Source organism: Mesocricetus auratus, unplaced genomic scaffold (assembly GCF_017639785.1).
Source record: "Mesocricetus auratus isolate SY011 unplaced genomic scaffold, BCM_Maur_2.0 Super-Scaffold_100676, whole genome shotgun sequence".
NCBI lineage: Eukaryota > Metazoa > Chordata > Mammalia > Rodentia > Cricetidae > Mesocricetus > Mesocricetus auratus.
Window position 1 is genome coordinate 51363830 of NW_024429266.1, and position 23885 is coordinate 51387714.

The following is a 23885-nucleotide window of genomic DNA, read 5'->3' on the forward strand; positions in this document are numbered from 1 at the left end:
ACAGGGATAGCATATGAGTAATGGAAGACAGCTTAAGAATGGAGTCTCCAGGAATAGATCAGGTATCTGATGGCTATCCCAGCTAGGGTGTCAAAGCAGGAGTCTTGGAAGGAGTTGCTGGAGAGACTTGGAAGAAGCAAGTCTCCAAAGATTTTCCAACTTAAACACTGCAGAGATCCATATGTCCCTTGACATCAAGGACATCCAAGGGAAAGAAAAAACCCATTATATGCTTGGAGTCATCAGCTTTCACAGGAGCCTGTGATGGTATAAGTAGTTGCCTTTGGGGTGGAACAGAGATCAGTTTCATGTGTGAGGTGACTACCGTGTATCCTGTGGAAACATGAGAACACAGAAGTTCCTAGGTCGTTTCACAGACCTGCCACGTCTTCTGGATTTCCAAGTTGTCCATATTGTTTTTGCATTGCTTTTTGGGGGTGAGGATGAGATGGGAAAGAAGATGATGGCCTATATTAGAAAGCATTAAGGAACTAGAATGAACCAAACTGGACCAAAACCAAAAGTTGGGCACTATGATCCTGATTCTAGCCAGAAGAAGAATAGAGACAGAAACAAAGTTGAAATCCTTATAAGTTCATTCATGTTAAATTAGAAACATGTCACTTTAGTCTTGGCTTCTGTACAGGGTGATACTCTTGGTTGTGAATGAGGGAACAGAACTAGTACTTGTTTCACTGGTTACATGGGTACAACATGGATCTATGCCCTGGAGTGAGCAAACCAGCATGTAGGTGTAGGCCTGTGGGCTTCGGGCTTATGCCCGTAGTCCTCATGGGCAGGCTGTTTCTTCCTGCTAACTGCAGTCTTTCTATTTGCTGTTCTTGAGCATTCTGCATGCTCAGCCAGCCACATTAATGACGCAAGTTCTTCCTCTTTATCATCTCTCCCTGTTTTTATGTACATTCTAGCTGTAGATAAGGACCTACTTGGCACCCACTTGGCTTGCTATAGTAGCCTCCTATGTGAAGCCCTTGTCTCTAGGTCTGTCCTTTCTTGCAAGCTTCTGGAGGGTACATTTGATATTCCACACTGCACTACTGTGCTCCTTAAAGCTCTTCCCTGGAGCCCTGTGTATTACAAGTGAAGAACACCCTTTTCTCCAATGGCATGAAAGCCCTTCATAACCACCTCTGAGCTTTTCAACAATGTGAGATTTCTCTTTAAATAGGATTCTTTAGTTTTATCTGCATTATCTTCTCTGTATCTGGTCATTTCTAATCTCTTCTCTGGTATGACGCCCCTCCTTCCCCATCAAACACCAGACTGACCCCATACTCACACTCATTTTTTTCAGGTCCCTTAGTTCTTTTTTTAAATATTATTTTATTTCATTTTGTGTATATATGTGTGCGAGCCTGAGTATATGAGCATTGCATGGGTGCATGTAGCTACAGAGGCCAGAAGAGTGCTTGTTCTGGAACTGAAGTTACAAGTGGTTGTGAGCTGTCTGGTGTGGTTACTGGGAACTGAACCTGGGCCCTCTGGAAGAGTAGCAAGTGTTGTTACTCAGGGAGCCATCCACATGTCAAGGCCCTCCCTAGGGTTTCTAGCAAAATAATTTGAGATTCTAAGAATGTGGTAAGTTTAAACTATGTGAAATTCTTATTTGCATTTTGTAATCTCTGACATCCTCACATCATGACAGTAACTATTGGATGAGAGTTGCATTAAATTCTCTCATTGATTATCTACCAATGTCAAGCTCTCAGCATCATGTTGGGTCCTGGGAGAAGGCGAGCAGAAGTCATTCTCTGCCAGAATGGATGTCACATATGGGAGAGGTGTGACAATGGAGCCAAGAGCACATAGGAGAGAAAGAGCCACTAAAGAACTGCAAGGCCACCCAGGCGGCCACCTCCAGCTTTCCGAGGGGCCAGAATAAATGTGCAGATAGAGAAACGTTAAAAGGCCAATGGGATTTGTCAGGCAGAGAAGAGATGAAGACAAATTCCAAGAGAGGAAACCAGCATGTCATCATATCAACTGGCCATGAAGCTAATATTTCACTTACTACTGCTGAAGATAGTACTGTTGTGAGTTTTCCACCTCTGGCAAATACTTAAGTTAATGAGAGCTGTGCCGGTTAACACATATTGGACAGGATCGCTCATTCCATGGTTGGGGTGGGAGTGTTTTCAGGTTGACTAGCATTCCCCGCCTGATCACTTCTCCTTCCTTTCCGTGCCATCACAGACTTTGAAAGTCGTTTTGAAAGCAGCGGTCTATGAACCTTTTAAGCAGCACAATCAGAGCTCTTTAAAGCCTTGCTGATTCCAGCGCTATTACCACCCAGAGCTCCTGTGTCGGCTTTATATTCACATAGCATTCAGTGTTGATGGGTTTATTTGGGGTGTTTGGACATATTTACATTTGTGCTTAGGAAAGCATCTTTCTGAACTGTGACAGCAAACTGTGAATTCCACCAGGAAACAGGGCTTCAGAATATTGGCAACGTGCTCATGTTCACTAGACTCTCTATTTAAGTATCTGTGGGGACTGTCTTCCAGGACACATATGTTCTTATTAATTGATTGCACATTAATAAAAATAACAAGTTAACAGCTTTAACGCTTTTTCCATGGAAGTGCTAGCATGATAAAACAGGATCCCCCAAACTTCTGTTTCTTTGGATTTTACTTAACTGAAGATAAAGAAACAACAGAGTTTACTTTTCAAATAAGACACTTTCTGCCTTCCTAGCACTTGGGAAACAGAGGCAGAAGTGCCAATTCAAGCCCAGCTTGAACTACAGAGCAGCACTGTCTCAAATGAGCAAACAAACAAGTACAGATGTTGGTGCACTCTCTCTCTCTCTCTCTCTCTCTCTCTCTCTCTCTCACACACACACACAAAGTCATACACACGAGAATGTGAACATTCATGCACACCTGCACACATATGTATGAACACATACACGCAGGCACACACACATGCACACACAGTTGCATGGACACACAGGGATGTATACATGCACAAATGTGAGCACACACATGCATTCGCACATGTACACACACAGGTGTACATGAATTCATAGTTCTTCAGATATACTGACCACATAACATTATAGTGAGATTCTGTACCTCTCTACACAGCCTTCTTCAGAAGACTTATTCAGACCAGTCTACTCATTTTGTCCTTAATAATTTCCATTCTGATTATCGAGACTCGATAACCACATATGAATCCAGATATTCAAGTCCAGTTTGTGTTACTCTTCCTTTTCAGCAATAAGCATAATAAATATTCCTTCTGCTTACAACAGCAAAGCAGGAATTCAGTTGATCTGAGGGTACTAGGAACATAATGCATTCAGGGTTTACCTGACTTTAAACTATTGAAAATTCAAGTCACTGGAGTGGTGGGGTGAAGAATCCAAGGTATATGATAGAGAAGATATATATGATAGGGAAGAATTCAACAAGCTTAGGTAAACAACTGAGGATCGATGAGTAACTAACAGGCTCATGTTGCAAGATCTCTGAGCTATCTAAGTTGTTAGTAAAGACTTTATGAAGAGAGGAAATGCATTACACCATTACCTCTCTGCTATGGCAATGCTAGGTGACCTCAAGAGAGTGTGGATCTGAGAACAGGAAGTAGGAGAGTCATGCAGGGTCAGTGGGGGTCAATAAAGCAGAATCATTACATTCAATGATCTGTGTGTATTTTATTCTAGTGCATTACTTCTAATATACAACTTTCTTTTCATTTAGGACCATGAGCTTGCTGTACTGTTGAGAAGAATTCTAGCTTGGTTTTAGTGCGGAAGGATGCTGATCTGGGGTCTTTGTTGATGGGCCTAGAAGTGGAAGCAGGCAGACTATCTGCCCTTTCCCAGCCATCACCAGAGACTCCCACCCTCACTTCATAAGCATGATATTGGTTCCACTCCAGATGCAGAATCAAATCCTGGTGAGGATTTAGTAGAGGATAAAGAATGAAGTGTCCCTTTGTGTACTAAACACTTCTGGTGATCCTATTACAAATCTACCGTAATTATCTTCTAAATTCCTAAATATGACCTTTTTCCCTCACCTCTTTTTTAAAATTGCTTTTTATTTACATTAAAGACAACCTTGTTTTACCTACCTTGCCTCTTTTGAAGGTTCCATTCACTCTCACATATCATTTCACTCTCAGTGCATTTCATGAGCTTACTCATGAGCTTACTCATCTTTCTCCTGCTAATCTACTGAGCTGCTTGCTCATCAGCGTTAGTGCAAGGGTCCCTATCTGTGTGTGAGGCCACTACGCTTGTGATCCGAATCCTATGTATTCCCCTCCAAAGGCTTCTGTTTCTACAAAACTGCCTGTCTCTGTTCTTCATGTCAAATAGGACCTTGAATTTCAACTAGTTTATGATTTAAGGTTTCCTATGCCTTAGGAACAAACCAGGCCTCCTGAACGTAGGTGCCATTTGGGGAACCTGGGCAGTCAATAGGGCCTCTGGCAGTGGAACCAGTATTTATCCCTAGTGCACAAATGGGTCTTGGAAGCCCATTTCCTTTGCAGGGGTACTCTCTCAGCCTAGATATATGGGGGAAGGCCTAGGCCCTGCCCCTAGTGATGTGACAGACTCTCATGATCCCCCATGAAGGCCTCACCCTCCCAGAGGAGTGGATGGAGGATGGGATGGGGGTTGGTGAGGGACTTGTAGGAAGGGAGGAAGAGGAAACTGGGATTAGTATGTAAAATAAGATTGTTTGTAATTTAAATAAAAATTAATTAAAATGATTTCCTATGGCTGTGATAGTCATAATCTAAGCCAACCCAGGTATACCTGATACATTTTCTCCTCACATGACAATACTATTTCTCCGACAAGTTTTATACTTTCGTAGCTATCCATGAGTGATCTGCTCCCATCTCTTGTTGAGGTTGGATGGCTTTGAGTCACACATATGCTTTGTTTTACTTAAAGATTTAGCAGCAGTCAAGTCAGTTATCACCTTGTCCTATCTGGTAAAATTCGGCAAATAGCAATTGGTATTCTGACTGCTGAATTCAGTTAATATGTGTTTTTGCTGAACCAGGATGTGCTAGTTCTAGAATGACCTATGATAAGCTAACGCTTTGGCTTTGCATATGCAACCAACAGTACTCTACTTCTTATTTCTAGCTAGGAAGCAATAGTGGTGACTAACCAATGACAGGTTTTGGCTCTTACATTTTTCAGAGACCTGGTCCCACCACATAGCCCAGCTTCCCAGTCCTCCCCTGTTCTGATATTACATACAGGAATTACCATCCAACTAATTCTTGGCTTTATGTATGCTTGCTAATATGGAGGAAAATATTGTGATCTTTACACTTATCTCCAATTTGGCAAATAGCATAGGTTTTTTTTCAGATATAGTGAAGATGACTAAGAGCCCAGGAGGGTCCTTTCCTATTTTGTAGTGTGTGCACTTAGGATCACAGTAAGAATAAAGAGTTAAAATATGCTTAGGAGTAGTCATTTCTCTATGAAGAACTGTGTGAACAGAAACGTCTTTTAAAGATAAGTACATGCTCAAAAATGAGGCTTGTGGTGGGACTGGAAAGGCTTTCTGCAAAGTGGGTTATCTCTGAAATATATGAAATCTTTTCATATGTAAATAAAGTAAAACTTGGCAGCTGTACCATCTGTGAGAATGTGAGAGTTCTGGGAAATGAGTCATTCAGTGACAGAGATATGAAACTGTTTTTGAATATAAAAATATGTGAGCTACTTAAGAGTCCAGAGTGCTTGAGTTAGTACTTCTGGCAGCAGAGTATCTCAAATTGACAGGGGGCATCAAGAAATTAATAAACACTACAATTAGTGAAGGGGGAAAGCTGTAAGTAGTTAACACTGTTTTTAAAATCAGCCCAATTCCATAATTGAATCAAATATTAATGTGCTTAGTAGAGCTCCCTCGTTCTGCATCCTCTTGGCTGAAAAGAGCCTGAGGTTCAGGGGTAGTGAGCAGTTTGCCTGTGGGAAGTGTGGAGCAATAGGAAGGGGCAGGACAGATGCAGTTTGCCAATACCCAATTCTCATTTTTTTTCCTTCTCTGTGTGGCACAGTCTCACTTGTGAGAAAATCGTGTGCTAACTTGGATGTGTTCCTAAAGTGTTTAGGTTCTCCCAAACAATCTTGTGTGGGCTCAGAAATTTGTTAACTTGTGTTTAGAATACTATGCTTAAGATTCCAAATGCTGAAAATTGACTTTTTAGTTTTCATGAGATGAGACAGAAAACTAAATATCATCATACAATGCACACCACGAGTTATGCTCAAATGTGCCCACATCATGACCTTTCAAATGGGCAGCTCTTATCACTTTATATACCCAACCTCCACCATCTCTCTTCCCCCCCCCTCCATAATTGGGTCCTCCAAATCTGAGTTGAAGAGGAAATTTCTCAACAGAGAGACAATGGAGACGGTTACACTAGTTATCTATTCTACTTAAAGTAAAACATACATATTAGAGACAGGCTTCTTGGGAATGTTTTGGACTTTCATGTTTATTATGGAATAAGCTGTTCTCTTCTTGTAATGGAGAAAACTATTACATAAAACCCAGAAAGTAACCTGATTGGTTTTCCTTATTTATAAAGTTGAAAAGTAAGGAATTTCAATTTTCTCTTGCCCATCAAAGTTGAATATAAAGTTGACTGTTTCTGAGATTCTAAAATGTGTAAACATGATAATACTGTCTACTTATTTCAGATTTCATTGGAATTACAAACTTTCGACATATAGTGTTTGAAAATCCACTACTAGTAAAAGTAATGATGAGTATCTTAATCCCAGCAATCAGGAGGCAAATGCCGGAGGATCTCAATGAGTTTGAAGTCAGGTCTACAGAGCAAGTTCCAGGACAGACAGAGCTATACAGTGAGAGCTTGTCTGAAAACAAAAACAAAAACAAAATCCAGTTCTGCTAGTATTCAATATTCTCAATGGTGTATATCTAGAAGCCTTGCTGAGAGGCAGCTTTGTAGTGATAGGGTTATACACAGCTGTCACACTTCCAGGGTGAAGCTAGGTGCCACTGTTTCCCAGGCAACTCCAGATAAAGTCTCAAGGCTCTAATGGCCATTATGCAAATGTAACTAACAATTTCTCCATACTAGGACTAAGATAATTTATACATTGAACTAACAAAATTCCAAGCTCTCAGGAATTTAGCTCATTTAATACAGAGAACAAGATAAAGGCATACTAATTCATTATGTTGAAGGTTGGTTCACTTCTTTACAAACTATGAAATTTATTCAGGTATCTATACTGTCATATCACTTTTTCTTTAAAAAATGTGCTTAAATAAAAATAACTGTGTTGCTTGCAGTTAAGTAAATGCAGCAGTGATGGGATCCATTTTTTTCCTAAGGTGATCTGAGCATTATTTTTCTCTGTTCTTACAAAGGTTTTAGAATTTTTTTTGTACTAACAATGAAATCCTGTGGTTTTCTCACTGACTAATTAAAGTCTTGACATATTCATTTTAGGTGCTTATAAGGATCATAACTGTGTTCTCCTTTTAAAATCATTATATAGGAATTATACCTAAAAGAGCAGCTTCTAAGCCTATAAAAGGAAGTGTGAAACTATACCTTAGGAAGGTTGTGGTGATTGTTTTCTGTTCAAGTGTCAAAAATCAAGTCCCTCCCTTTCTTAGCTTGCTTCATACTAAATACGAGGCATAGCTATTGCCAGGAGTTATGACACAGTGTTATTTATTTGTTAATACATGAAAGTTTGCAGGTGTCCAATAAACTTTGGACACACAATTCCAATCCCTAATATTGACAGACCTGATCCCCCACTCTGTCTCCTGGGAAGTATGAAGAGCATTCACTTGGTGGCTCTGTAGTTCACATGGACGTCAGCTTTCAGGTCACACACCATGCTCAGCAACTGCTTAATTACGCTTTCCATACAATTGTTGTAGCTTCTGTTCAACTCTTTTATCTTTTCTAGTGTTTGGTCTTCTATTTCATCTGAGAGGTGGCTCTGGGAGCCCATCATCTGTGAAAGCAAAAGATGAGATTTATTTTAACATATGCCATTTAAAATTAAATTAGTTTATAAACTTCAGTATATTTTTTTATGATTGTTCTATGGTGTGAATGTGCCTTGTGTGTGTGTGTGTGTGTGTGTGTGTTTGTGTGTGTGCCTGTGTGTCTGTGCCTGTGTCTCTGTGTGTGCACATACTAGATTCCTTTCTTTTGGGAACTGGCAAGATTATGAACCTCTCTAAAGACACAGTGAGCTTATTCCATAGCCTGCACTTGAGTTTCTAATCCGTATGCCTTGCACACACTTTTATATAACATTTAAAGTATTTTCAATAATTTCCATTCTATTCTAAAATTTCCTTTTGTTTACTTTCTGAATTCCAATTCTGGAAAGTGGAGTTGAAGACAGTACTAAGCTCATGTTTCCCTGAATTTACAGGACAAAAATATATTAAATTATATATATATATATATATTTGTGATGTAGAATAACAGGTATAATATTGAGAATTTTTTCAGAACAAAAATATATTATAATTTTCAGAATAAAAATATATTATAATTATATACATATATATTTGTGATGTAGAATAACAGGTATAATATTGAGAATTTTTTCATAAACTAGTTTTCACTCAGATTGAATCTTGCTTGTTCATTTAGTCACTTTTAAATTTTAGACAGTTAAATTTTTCCTATTGCTCTTTATTAAGCAGTGATTCCTTTTATTTTTCATTTTTTGAACCTATTTGCATCTTCATCAAGTCATTATTTGCCTAAAATATAATGTATCAAAGAAAGGCATCAATTGATAACAGTGCTGCATTTAACACTTTGCTTATAATTCATCTCTCTCTAAACTCAATCTCTCATCCTTCTCTTTCTCTTCTCTCTCCTTTACTTCCTTCTCTTCCTCCTCTTTTATTTGAGGATGGATCTTATGTAGCTCATATTTGGAAGAAACTCACCATGTATCTGATAATGACCTTGACTTCTTCATCCTCTTGTCTCTATCTTTTAGTGCTGAATTACAGAGTACTTGTGTCACTATGTCCCATCTATGGGTTCTGCAGACTAAACCCAGGATTTCATGCCTGTGATGCTAGATACTAAGATACTTTCCTTCTTGACCTCTCTCTCTCTCTCTCTCTCTCTCTCTCTCTCTCTCTCTCTCTCTCTCTCTCTCTCTCCTTATTTCTCTTCTTTTTTGGGGGTGGTGGTCTCTCTCTCTCTCTCTCTCTCTCTCTCTCTCTTTCTCTCTCCTTATTTCTCTTCTTTTTTGGGGGTGGTGGTGGTGATTCGAGACAGTGCTTCTCTGTAGCTTTGGAGCCTATCCTGGTACTCACTCTGTAGACCAGGCTGGCCTTGAACTCACAGAGATCCACCTGCCTCTGCCTCTCAAGTTCTGGGATTAAAGTTGTGTACCACCACTGCCTACTTGACCTTTCTTAAACATGGGTCTGTTAAGGCAAGACTATTGAGGGTTTCCATTTTCTGTTTTAGTAGCTATGTATTTAATACAACCCCAGGAATTTGTTGTAGAGTTGTTAGGTCACTATAACTCTATAATCTAGAACCTTTTTGGTTCCTAAATTTGAAATGAGACACAATCCCAGCTGTTGGGTCTAAGATCTTTCCTGTTTATATTCCAGGCACCAGATAAACAGAGAATGTGACTCTGTGAAGCTACAGTACATAAGAGCCAAGATAACCTTAAGTAAAAGGGATTATGGTAACTGAGTGTGTAAGAAGTGATGTGCCTCTGGAGATCCATCATGAAGGGCTTCACTCTACCTGGGGATCCAGAGTGGAGATTGGGTGGAGGACTGGGGGGCCTGGGGGGGAAGGGTTGGGGAGGAGAGGAGGGAGAAGAAGATGGGATTGACATGTGAAACAAACTTGTTTCTAACTTAAATTTAAAAAAGGAAGAAAAAAAAGAGGTACAGATAAACATCTGGATTATGAGGTTATTATAGATTACATTTGTGATAGCTTCATGGGTTTATGAATTTTCAAAGCTTATGAACATGTATATTTTGCATGAGGATATTTTGTTGTATGTGAATTCAACCTCAGTAAAAGCACTTTAACAAAATGAAAAAAAAAGAAGTGATACACATGGAGATTATTCTATGTTTAAAAATATTTGAGGTTACTTAACAACACAGCTCCACAAAATGCATTTTTAAAATTTTAGATCCAGTGTCATCAGTAGAAGTCCACAAAATTGAACCAAAGATTCAATTAGAAGTCTTATGTGGTTAAAAAAAGAAAGGTAAATAACTGTCAAACTATTGCCTATGCTCAGTACATATTACTGAAGTGAGGGGCTACCCAGGTCTTACAGATAACTCAGGTCCTGTGTTTTGTAGTTCACATTGTCCAAAGTCTGAAAATTTGGGGCATTTTATAAATTGGAAGTTGATCATTCCATAGTATGCCATGATACATGTAGGCTAAGAGTGCTGTCACTTAACTTTTATGTGCCCATTTTCAACCATTTTTGCAACCCCGTGTATAGCCTTATAGCCGGGTATTGATGCTGAGTTAAGAGCTTTCAACACTTGATACTTTACTTTATAATGTAAATATTTCGGGGGAAGAGATAGGACAAGGTGCTGACACCAGGAGACCATCCCAGAGAAGACCTGCAAAGATGGTTTTATACTACGCTTGATATAGCACAGGCTCTGGTTCCTTTCTTAAGTGCATTACTTTTGATCACTTAACTGTAAAATTGGCTTGGGAGGCTATTCTAGAGTGATGAGGAGTTTTAATTATTGTTCAAATCAGAGAGCAAATCTCCAGTTAGATTTACATTGGATTGAATCCTTCAAGGGGGGGGGGTTCACAGGCTTTAAACCAAGCACTTTCTAAACTATGGTCAGTTTTGTTTTTACTTAAAAGTTAGATGTATTGCCATTCCAGAAGCACCTACAGAAGACGATCAAGGCTGGCTGTTGGTGAGGGCTGTCCTGTCTCTTCTAGTCTGTCATTCTCATGACAGACCTTGCTAGCAAGGATGAGGACAGAGAATGCTTACTGATTTGTTAGTTCAACAAGGGTCTACTGAACGTCCACTATGGAGCAGTAGTAGGAAATCTAGGAAAATAAGAGAACACAACAAGAATGCACAATTTCTAGACTTATGGTCTAGAAAGAATAATGGACAACTGCAATGAATGCAAATATACAATATATCACATAGTGACAAATGCTATGAAAAAAGCAAAGATAATATTATTTTCCAAAGAGGTTACTTCAGATAAGGTAGTCAGGAAAAGAGGCTAACAGTTGAACACGGATAAAGAAAGAAGAGAATGTCTAAATAGAAGAGGGCTACAAAGCCAAGAACAGTATGAGTAAAGGCCCCATGTTACTTGGATTCTTTGTGTCCTTAGGAAGAAAAGAGTTAGTACAATTAGAATAGAAAAGTTTAAAGATCTACAGAAAACATAAATCCCAGTCCTGAGGGTTGTACTCATATGTATGAATATGAATTAGTTCAGAATTTTGGCTTCTAAACATTTATAGAAATAATTAATTTTTCTGATTGATCCACTGTATGCCAAGATGTATGTGGTGTGTGTGTGTGTGTGTGTGTGTGTGTGTGTGTGTGTGTGTGTGTGTGTGTATGTTCTGGGAATTGAACTCAGGGCCTAACACCTGCTAGGCAAATGCTCTGCCACTGAGTTATACTCTTAGCCTAACAAGGAAAATTATTTAAACAAATAACTTACTGAGCAAAACTTTTTTCTTTTTACAGTTGGGTCCAATTTTTGTATCTCTGTGAGTTCTTCATGTATTTCCCACTTAAAAAAGATTGTAAATGAATTTCTAAACTCTTGTGCTTCATTTTGCAATGGCAGGTTTCCGAAATAGTATTATATTCATATTTTAATGGGACAAAATGTATTACATGAGCTTGCCTTTGATATATAGAGGTGAATGCTTTCTTTTAGGCTTGTTTGAAACCTGGAATAGTATCCTTCCTGAAAATACCATGCTCTTATTTCTTATTTATTATTTTATTTTGTTATTAATTTATAGGTGCATGTGCATGTATATGCAGAAGCCAGAAAAACCTGCTGGGTCTCCTGGAGCTGAAGTTGCAGGTGGTTTGAGCAGCCAGATAGAGGTGCTCGGAATTGAACCCTGGTCTTCTGGAAGGGGAGCAAGACTTGAATACTGACCAGTCTCTCCAGCACCATCATGCACTCAACTTTCACTACAAACTTCATACACTTAAAAAATGATAGCATGAAAAAATCCAGGCTTCTGTTTTTATTTAAATGGAAATTTTACTGAATTAGTGTATCTAATTGCGGAGGAATCATAAGGAAATACCAAGATCTTTCTTTGTTTCATAGCTTTTGAAACAGGGTCAGGATGCCTTGAGCCTCTTACCTCCACTTCCCGAGTCTGGGATTACAAGTACGTGTGGCACCAAAACACTAGGACTGGTGTCTACATGAATCTGCTAAAAGAGAGCTGGCCTAACAAATTCATTTTGCATCTTAGCCTGCACACCAGTCACTGATTCTGTTAGTGAGCACCAACCCACAAAATGCACATTTCTATGGTAAGAATACTTCAAGCCAGTCTTTTCAGGTGTCTCTTTGAGGATATGAACGTGAATACCCACTATATGTCAGATAGCAACTGAGTGGCCTTCCTATTTGACAAAAATGCATATAAGTGAAATTAGTAAAAAGATTTGGCTGTATGTTCAGCCTTGGTTAAGCTAGACTTGCTGAATCCCAAGCAGATTATTCTATTATTCTGCCTTAGCCCTTACACACAGGAACACTCATCAGAGCACCTGTCAGTCAGTGCTGACCTCTTCCTCACCTTTGACTGCTTCAGGTGGAACTCCTTCTCCCTCTGCATTCTGTACTGGTCAGTCTCAGCCATGGCTTCTTCCTTAGCTTGCTTCAGTCGCTTTCCTTTTCCTGAGAATTAACAGCAGCAGAAGTAACAGATTTCTTTTTATCACTTATAGAAGCGTAAATGATTGGAAAAATTATTTTCTTCTGATATAGGGTCTCATTATGTAGCCTTACCTGGTCTGTGACTTGCTTTGTATACCAGACTAGACAAAAACTCACAGAGATCTGGCTAGTTCTGACACCTGAGTGTTGAGATTAAAGGTGTGCCCCACCCACCAGACCTGTAGTATTCAGTTAAGAGCTAGCACTGCTCTTGTAGAGGATCTCCCAGCCCCCATTTCCAGTGGCACACAACTGCCTGAAATTCTGAGTGCATGTATCGTGTGCACAGGTGTAACCCTGTGAGTGCACACATCACATGCTCATGTGTAACCCTGTGAGTGCACACATCACATGCTCATGTGTAACCCTGTGAGTGCACACATCATATGCTCATGTGTAACCCTGTGAGTGCACACATCACATGCTCATGTGTAACCCTGTGAGTGCACACATCATATGCTCATGTGTAACCCTGTGAGTGCACACATCACATGCTCATGTGTAACCCTGTGAGCACACATCACATGCTCATGTGTAACCCTGTGAGTGCACACATCACATGCTCATGTGTAACCCTGTGAGTGCACATATCACATGCTGTGTAACCCTGAGTGCACACATCACATGCTCATGTGTAACCCTGTGAGTGCACATCACATGCTTATGTGTAACCCTGAGTGCACACATCACATGCTCATGTGTAACCCTGTGAGTGCACACATCACATGCTCATGTGTAACCCTGAGTGCACACATCACATGCTCATGTGTAACCCTGTGAGTGCACACATCACATGCTCATGTGTAACCCTGAGTGCACACATCACATGCTCATGTGTAACCCTGTGAGTGCACACATCACATGCTCATGTGTAACCCTGTGAGCACACACATCACATGATCAGGTGTAGCCCTGTGAGCACACAAATCACATGATCAGGTGTAACCCTGCGAGTGCACACATCATATGAACAGGTGTAAATCTGTTAGTGCACTCATCATGTGTACAGGTTCACACACAGGGACACATTTAAAAATAATAATAAAAATAAATATTTTGGATGGAGAGATAGCTCAGTCATTGAAGGTCGCTCACATATCTTCTAAAGAATACAAGTTTGGTTCCCAGAAAATGACTTTAAAAGCAGATTGACGAATACCCCTTCATACACACACACACACACACACACACACACACACACACACACACACGTGTGTGTGTGTGAGTGTATTCTATAAATATACATATTCTATTATGTCAAACTTCATTAAAATAATATTCAACTTTTTCGTTTTTTTTTTCTTCAATTGGGTCCTTTAGAGAATGGAGTAACAGCTCTCTTTCAGACTTATACATTAAAAAAATTTACCCACATACTCACAGCAGTAACAACCAGAGAACAGCTTTTAGCTGTCATTTACTCAAAAAAGACATTATTTGGTCCGATTTTTCTGTCCTGACTGGTTGCCAGGCATCCTTCAATCCACACCAACTGGATCCTATTTAGTGCGGGCAGATCTCCAAAATCACTGCAGACTGCAGCTCAGACTCTACCAAATGACTTTCAAGTTTTAAGGCATTTTATTGGGAGCTTTTTCTTCCCATTTGCTACTCTAGAATGTCTGATTAAGCTCCACAACACATCAAAGTAGTTTTTCTTATGGTAGCTTTCTCTGGGGGGGACTTGAAAGAGGCTGTAAAACCAACTGTTTTTAATGGTTGGGCGATTTAGCTAAGTACCCCCTTTCTTTTTATTAAGAGCAAAGGTGTAAGCCTTAAGCCATAAGACAAGGTAAGACGAAAGTCTTAGACAAACACTGCAATGGGCATCATTAGCCATGCACATGTTTTTTTGACAACAGACTGATCATAATGGCCGCTGTGTCCCCAGCCTCAACTTTCTAGGAGATAGGCACGAATGCTCTGTAGCATTAAAACTTTCAAGAAACTCTTAACTTTATTTTCTCTCTTGGAATCTATTGCCTTTCAATGTCATTTAAGATACAGTAGTTTTGTTTACGTGACATGTTTTATTCTCTGGTCATATCTCAAGTTTGGGTTACAAATTTTGCTGTTATACTATACACAGTTTGAACTAGATAAGTAAACCTCATTAAGTAGCAAGAGGGGTTTAAAACAATTTTAATTGTATTTATCATCATCATCATCATCATCATTATTATTAGTGTGTGTGTGTGTGTGTGTGTGCGTGTGTGTGTGTATCTGTGCAGTGGATATGAGAATGTGGGTTCTCATGCCAAGACATGTGTAGATATCAGAGGACAACTCACTCTATAGAGTGGGTCCTTTCCTTACACCTTTCTGTGGGATCAAACTCAAATTCAGCCCTACCCAGGTAAGAGCTTTTACACTTCGAGTCATCTCACTGAAACAACAAGAAGAAAAAGTCTTAATAAAAACTTTTATTTGTCGCTTGTACCTTTGTAGCATTTGTGCCAGGTGGAGATGGCTTCTACATTTCTCTCCTGGCTGGGCACAAGTTGTTTTAGTAGTCATTGAAAATGTGTTTAGAATAAAGACAGATTCACTTGGCTGGAACTTGCTAACACTTTTCAGAATAGATAATTAGCCTTGTTTTCAATTTCTTTAAATACAAAGTCTGATGGACACTAATTTTGAGATTCCTTGGGCTTAGTGAAACACTAACAGCAAGACTTTCCTTCTGCCTACTTTATGCTTGCTGCCAACTGCTTCAGGACATTATGACTCTACCTACTTCATGGCAACAAACACACCCTATTTATATAGAAGCTCTTGTCACATCTTGTCATTAGCATCAGGATAAAAATACAAACTTACTTTACTATTTTCTTAAGTGATAATGATTTGATACATAATTATTTTCCAAACTTAATGTGTTAAAACATCGTCTTTCGCTACCTTGATCCCATAATATGTAAAATTACTGGTTTCAAAGTTATGACTCCGGTACATTTATTGAAAAGATAATAGAAGGAACAGGTCTGTGTGCCCTATCCCTGAGCAGAATCCAGCACTGCCCTAAGAGGCTCCACCACCTAGTGACAGGCTTGGAGCCTGTCTGTGATTCCCCTGTCAAGGCACCAGTCACCTGCTGGTTCTCATTCAATTACAGAGGAGAGCCACAGGAAATCACTGCTGGCCCAGCAATTTTCTGGATAGACTCAGCAGCTGCTGCTGTGTGAGAGCCTGCACATGCTACACCTGATTTAACCTGGTGGAAGAAATGGAAGCCTAAAGTTGATGCTTTAGTTAGAGGTGAAGCGAAATGCATGCATCAAATCCACTCATATTAACCTCTAGCTCGCTTCTCTCTGTGTATGGGAAGAGTGCCAAAATTTGAAAGTATACCTATTTGTTAAGCATTAAAACACAGTTACTGTGAAACAAAAGAAATTCCTATCTTTTATAACCATATATAACAGTTAAATTTATGCATCCATAACACTTATAAGTATATATAGGCTTATAAGACCAAGAGTTCTAATTTTTGGTTCAGAAAATGTATTCACTGTATGCATCAAGATTTTAAATAATGTTCAAAAGGGTGCTGCAGAGTGGTTCCAGAATGAATGGGCTTCCTTTAGTCTTCCATTTTTTGTTCAGCGATTCTTGACTACCTCCTCTACAAGCATAGAGCCAGACACAGAAAATGCACATGTGGATTTAGTCCTTGCCATGGAAAAGGTGGTATTAATTCAACACAGTGTGGAATTATGTAATCCTGCCCTAACTTCCATGAAGAGCATTATCAAACACACAAAATCTTAAAGAGTATACAAGATCCTACTTGGAAAATAAGGACACATAAATATTGGTTCTATTTGCTCTGCAATTATTGAAAAAATCATTGGAACAGAGGGGCTTCACCCCAACCTCACTCCATCATTCTGTGTCTTTATGCTAACATTATATGCCAGGGGTCTCAACAGACAGCTTTAACATGGGTTCCAAAAAGACTATTGGAGGAACTTCAGAAGAACTGTGGAGGGAGCCTGGACAGCTATAAGGATGGACAGGGTAAGCAGGGAATTGGAATAGGACAGAAGACTGTTCTAAGCCAGTTTGAGAGACATTGTAAATAACTCCACTGAATAAAATCGGTCAATTTTATATGTATGACCTGCTGTGCAGACAAAAACTGTTCTACATTTAACCTGTCATTACTTAGAGTTATTCTGTAATGTTCTCTTCTGGGGAAGAAAAGGCAGGTGGAGGTATCTGGAGTGATGTTCCAATGTGTGGGGAAAGAATTAAAAACATTATTGGGGGCAAGCTAAAAGTGGTTTTGTGTAGGAAATGGAAGGCAATGCTCAAAGGCAGACTCATTAGCTGCATGCCTATACCAGGCCAAGGAACTGAGTGTCCTAAGCCCCAAATAAGTACTAGAGACACAAAGACAACTCTGTACGGGGAAAATGGGGCTTCTTTTTTTTATCACCTTAGATGGGAATCAGAATCATGTAGTAAGTATCATGTAGAAGTGAAAACTTTGAAAATATGAGCCGGTCACTTAGAATTTCTGAGTCTCTGTTCTCATCCAGACAGAAGTCTACTATATAGACTTCTGTAGAACATCTACTACATAGAGTCATCTTGAAGATTAGCAAAAGATATTAAGGAAGTGCTGAGCAAAAATAGTTGTTTAATGATTCTGAATACCTTTAGGTGAGACACACTGATATAAAGACAGGTCCTGAGTGTTACTAGAGAGCCTCCTGAAAGTGTCCCTGAGAACATCCAAGAGCTGATAATCAGAATATAGTTGGACATTCTAAGTCTGCAGTTCAGGAGGATGGATTACGAGTGAAGAAAATTTACATGTCAGTCATATAGGTCTTTGTATGTGCTAATTGTGGCAATGGTGTTTAGGCAAAAATCAAAGGAGTGTATATAGGATGTAAAAGAGGGCAATACCAACACTGAATCTTCAAGAAAAAGGCATATGGTAGAGAAGTAAGGAAAACTAAAAGAGAGAAGGGCATAACTGACAGTATACATACCATAGAGAACTGAAGTGAGACTCCCGGTCAGTTAATATTGCTGGATATCTAGTGCCCGTCATGTGCTAGGCTACATCTTTTGTTACAGCAGTGGAAGGTCACACACCTTGTTATCAGTCTGTATTTTGAATGCAATTCAGGAGACAGAGAGTAGATAATATGTACACAACATGACAGGAATATTGAGCACATGAAGAATAAAGGAGTCTAAGGGTGGAAAGAAATTGTGACAGGTTGTGTTTAATATAAATGAGGTTTCTTGGATGAAATGGCAAGTTAGCATAGGAATAAGACAAATGGTCCCTCAGCTACCTGAAGGAAAATTTTCCTTCAGGTAGAAGGGACACCAAGCACAATGGGTCCTGAGGTGGGAAGTATGGTGTGCTAAGGAGAAGCTAGCCTACCTAGAAGAATATTCTTGGTTTCGGGCCCTTGTTAGCATGATGATAAACCCTTCTTGACTTATTTTTCACAACTGTTAAAAAATCAATGGAAAAATAAACAAGCCATCATGAAGAAGAAGAGAACAAAACATGACTAAGAGCAATGCTATCTTTGGTGACCATGATTGCTACCAAGTCATCATATGCTTCATTCCCTTCACATGTATATTCCTCGATAGCCTAATGTACTTTCCTTTCAGTTACATTTCCTATTTTAAAATTACAAGAAAACTCCACAAATCTTGGATTAAATACAACCAAATGCTGTTACTAGACAAAAACGTTACATAGTTTTATATGGCCTACTCAAAGATATGAGAGCACGATATACTCAAGAAATACTCTGTTAGTTTGTGGATTATAAAGAAGGGGGACATATTTACAGGCTTGCAAAGTATATAAGACAGGGCCATGAAATTTTATATAAGGTTTTATTTTATTAGTTTATTAAAAGTCACGTATACGTGAAGCAAAACATCTAGTTGCAGACTGAAGATTTGATTAAATAAGGGAGCTTGCTCAAATAATCTGATTATCTTCAGATCTGGAAACAAATGGGTGAATTGCTGCCTTATGAGAAATGGCAGTTAATATGCCACAAACACAAGACTGAAGGACTCTGTGAGTTGATGTTAGCTAAGTAGAAAGCATTGGTGTTTCGTGTATGTTTTGCAACAAAATGAATGATTCAAAGGTAGACTCAGAGGACAGAAGATCATGCTTATGAAGATGAGCATGTTGATGTTCATTGAAAGGCAATTTTGTCTATTCTTTGAAGAAATATGAATAAATGAGATTTCCTGGGCTCTTGTTATGTAGAATGAAGTATCAAATATTTGTGTTAACCTCTGTTAACAAGATCATGTCCTGAGGTGGCTTTGTTCACAGAACTGTTTGAGATGGAGGAAGTGGGCACAGTCAGGTAAGGAGGTGACCTGCTGGGACCATGAAGACATTAAGAAGCAGAAGTCAGATTTGTAGCAGGCAGGGCAACTCCTGGCAGGGAGGACTGAGCTTGGTAAGAGACATAGGGTGTGTCCTTTACTCATTCTGTAGCTTCAAGGAGGTCTTCAAATTCTTGCTTGTTTTTTCTCATATCCAGGTGTGAATATTTATGGGATTATCATATCTTTTGGTGTATATCCTATAATGCAGCACACTAACCATTCTCTATAGCTTGAACAGAAGGTGACTGAAATGTTTGTGCAAAGTCTTGGCACATATTATAAGATGGTTTAAAAATACAGGCTCTTTGTATGATGTGGAACTTCATACATGTGAACATATCAAAAGAGCCAGCCTCACAAAACTATCATGCATTTCAGAGAAGGACAAGTCTCCTGCCCTCCTGTTGATGCTGGTACCTTGGATTTCTAATTTAATTCTGAGCGAAGTCTCAGCTCAATGCCCAGATCTGGACCTCTGGGACTAGTTTATGATGTTCCCTTGTAAAACTGTAACTTGTCTTAGAGCAATATATCACCTCTGTTTTGATTAATTAACAATATATAGAGAGAATGCTGACTCCAAGTATGACAAAGTACAGTAAGCCTGATAGTCCCTTTATAAGCACCATGGCTGCTTATTGGGTAAGAATATGTGTGAGAGTCTTACTATCAGCTTAAGCTTCTCTGTCAAGGTTTCCCTGCATAGGAGATGTAGACTTAGACCTGGTAGCAGGACTAAACAGGAATGATCAGACTGCTTTCCTCTACTCTATATTATTTTTTAATTTTTCTACTTCAGCACTATACACAAGAGTGGGTATTAAAAACAAAATAATTCTCTGTATTCAGTTTGCAGTCACAAACACATACACATTTTTCTTCTTCAAATATTTTGGTTATTAGTCAGATAATAGAGACAAATATAGCCATATAACATCTATGTTTTTAATGCCTGAAGCTCAGAGATGCAAAATAATTTATATGAAGAATCACAGACGTTTCAATCGAGTGAATGGATTTTCTTCTCTGTTGCCGCATAACCAGGCTTTTCCAGCTGATCTGCAGTCCCACCTACTCTCCTGAAACCATCTCTGTCAATCACCAGTGAGGGTCTTGAAAGCCGGTTGCTATAGTCCTCAGCAACTTTGGGAGAATTCCTGGTGCATCATTTCTAAAGTTCTTTATCTACTTCTCCAAGTCTTTATAATTCTATTATGTAACAGCTTTGCTGGGATCTCAGACAACCCTCCTTAATGGACTAGATGAATTTTTTTCCAGCATAACATACACCTCTTTGCTTTTGAATTTCCTGAAATGGCAAACTATGCTGATTACTTTTTCCTGTAAGAATGTCTACATCTCCTATTTTATTTCCTCCCTTCCCTTCTGCCCATGCCTCTGTTTCTCTTTCTTGTAAATGGACACTCACCTACTCCACTGGAGCAATTTCTGAGATTCTGACTTTCAAATAAGTGAATTTAAGAATGAGGTGGTGATCTATTATCACCCTTATTCTGAATCTTCATTCTTCATAAAATTCACATTTGCAAACGAACATTTTTATGGAAAAAAACGAAGTATAGGTGCTTGTTAAAATGGTGAGTGTACGTGCCTCTGCCATTCCTTTGTCTCATTTGGATCGGTATTCACTTAGCATTTAGCTCACCAAGTAGTTCAATAAGGAGGACTGGATGTCGACTTCTGAGGTTCCATCAACAGAGCTTAGAACTAGTGAACATGACAAGCATTTTCACCCAACCGAGTGGAGTAAATAGAAACTATGGAAACTTGAGATGAGGGTCAACATACCACGTGCATAAAGTGGTATTTTTCTTTGCCACAGATCACTTAAAACTCAGTTAGATGGGTGCTGCTATAATGAAACTGCCACCTCCTGCTGACCGTGAGGGGAGAACCATGTTGGGGGCAACCTGTCCCCAGGCCTCTTCATGACACAAAGAGGACACACTGATATACTCTGTAAATCTTAGATCACCAGTGTTGAAAGTCAAAATATGTTTCCAAATATGTTAGAATTTGAACTATTTACTATTATAGGTTGATTAGGTGATTATTTTTATTTTTATTATTTATATTATTTTTATTCATGAGCTAAGACATAGGATGTAAAATAAATTTGTGTGCATACACATACATGAAGCTTTCAGCTAACAAAATAGCTGGAGCACAGACAACAAGTATTTTAATATGATTTCTGAGAAATGATTACTCAAGGTCAGCATATTCACTGAAGAAAGAGAAGGAAGTTGGGCTTTTATCTATCTTCATTACAAACTCAAAGGCACAATGCCCTCAGTGGCGCTTACCCATAAACAACTTGCATAATTAGTAATATTTCTTCTTTAAGTACTTTGAATAGAGAAGGGAGTTGACAAGGTTTATGGGAATCACAGAAAAATATTGACCAGGCATGTTCCCGATACCATCCTTGAAGCAAAGACAGCATAACTATTGTGTCTTATAATATTTTGATCTTCCAGATATTTTAAATGTGAGTAGAGAAATTTGAATATAAGGCATGAGAATTTTCTAGACTGTTTAAACTGGTAGGTTCTAGATTGTTTGGCTTTCTACAAAATTACTGCATTCATGCCATCCTGTGATTGCATACATGGTTTTGTCATCGGAAGAGGATGTAGAAATGTCAGTAATGGTTTCTCACATAGCTTCCTCCTTCCCTGCCTTTGCTGTCAACCCCACTAGAGTCTTCTCATTTCTTGGTGCTCACATGGCTGAGTGTTCAGAAACCAATTCAGCATAAGAAAGAAAAATGGCTTTACCATCACTGTAAACATCTGAGGGATGAATGAACACTGCCTACCTGCTTCCGTTCTGTCATCCAGAAAGTTACCTAAGCAACACTGAATCTATTGGCAGACACAGATGAAAGAATCATGATGAAGATGAATGGCATCTCAAATTGTTATCAATTAGACAGTACATGATATTAGCTAGAATCCTGGAAAAGTATAAATCTTGGTTTAGGGAACTGGAACTCAAGAAGTTGGTCTTGTATAAAAATGATATAAACTTTCTATACTGCCTTGTTTAGGAGCTAGCTGCAGACTCAAACATGATCCAGGAAGTCTTCTCTGTATGACCCTGAGCATGACATAAAATGCCTCTTAGCATCATCTCCTCTCTTGGTACAAAGATCATTGTGAAAGAATAAACAAATACTGAGCAAAGTGGGTGACACTTTTCAATTTTTAAAATATTACCTTGGACAAATCATAAAGCCTCTTTTTTGTATTCATGAAATGGAATAATATTGATGCCTTATTCACACTGTGAATGTCAATGACAGTAGGAATAAAACTGAAGTTTATTCAAGATACTCACATGCAAATATATAGAAGTATGATTAAATAGGAAGGTATTGAAGGAGAATAAAACAGAAACATTTAAAATACAAGGATGTAAAAGGTACCCAGAGAGATAAAACTAGCTATTAAAAATTATCCCAATTTAACCGAACTGTAAATGATGCTTACAAACTTCAGTAATCTGCTTTTGTCTAGTAACTTGATCTGAACAATGCCCGTCTCTTAGCCATTTCACAGTATTGTACAAACTGGGGTTGTAAAGGAAGATGCAGAGGCAGGCTTAAGCCCACATCCATAACCTTATTAACCTAGAGTTATACATTTAGCACAGGGCCTCTCAGGAAACATCCCAATTAGCAAGACGACCCCCCCCCCCCGTCCCTGCTGTGGCAGTGTGGAATGTGTGACAGGGTAGTTCCTGAGAATGCCTTAAGCTTTCACAGGGAAAGTGGTAACACCACACTTTAAATGCAGATCTGCCTGAAAAAGAAGCCCATAGTCCTCTCCATCATCCCTCTGTAGTTTTTTTTTTAATCAAAACCTCACAGGTGACAAGGTGACACTTACTCTTCTTTGCTTCCTCTAGCTTGTCCTTGGCCATTTTCTCTGCCTGCAGGAGCTGTTGGATCCCCTGAGACTGGCTGGTCATGGTGCCTTGCTCCAAGGAAGGTGACTTCTGTGGAAACTGGGACACACAGCTCCTTTTACCCTCTAATGGATCACCACAGAATTCAGCTTGTTTTGCCAACAGTGAACAAACACTGAGCTGTTTGTCCCAAACTTGCCTGATTGAACCAGAGAGTTAAGTGCCAAGGTGAGCTCAAGGAGGAATCCAGAAAAACAAGGTAGTCACTCTAAGAGACATCAACTCTATATAAACAAGGCACCTCTAATGGGCTGTTGAGTTTACTTCAAAGGAATGGGCCAGGCATCTTTAGGTACACTAGTCCGTCATACATCCCCAAATGCTGCGTTGTTGCTGCTCTACATTTCAGGTTGCAGCATCCCCCTGCTCCTGGTGCCTATACTACTTGGCTCGGGCCTTTCTCTGTCTCCGATTGAGGAAATATTTGCTTGAGGGAAATTGATTTTCCTTCTTTGAGGGGGCAGATTTTCTGGCTTTGTTGGAGAGGACCTATTCTCT

General features: G+C 39.2%; 1 protein-coding gene across 1 annotated transcript; it reads right to left on the reverse strand.

Annotated features, from left to right (window-relative positions):
* Positions 1-6495: 6495 nt before the first annotated feature.
* On the reverse strand, positions 6496-23453 carry Atp6v1g3 (ATPase H+ transporting V1 subunit G3). The gene is made up of 3 exons (XM_005073486.4): positions 23309-23453; positions 12862-12962; positions 6496-8020 (listed from the first exon to the last, which is right to left on the reverse strand). Exons 1-3 carry the CDS (start codon positions 23388-23390, stop codon positions 7847-7849), a joined length of 357 nt encoding a protein of 118 aa, XP_005073543.1. The 5' UTR covers positions 23391-23453; the 3' UTR covers positions 6496-7846.
* Between the last annotated feature and the right edge of the window lie 432 nt (positions 23454-23885).

Excerpts from the sequence above, each read along its gene's own strand:
- Atp6v1g3 (XM_005073486.4), bottom strand. The coding sequence starts at position 23,390 with ATGACCAGCCAGTCTCAGGGGATCCAACAGCTCCTGCAGGCAGAGAAA. Across the intron at positions 12,963-23,308 it reads GCTAGAGGAAGCAAAGAAGA|GAAAAGGAAAGCGACTGAAG; the intron begins GTAAGTGTCACC and ends GTTAATTCTCAG. Across the intron at positions 8,021-12,861 it reads TCCACCTGAAGCAGTCAAAG|ATGATGGGCTCCCAGAGCCA; the intron begins GTGAGGAAGAGG and ends TTGCTTTCACAG.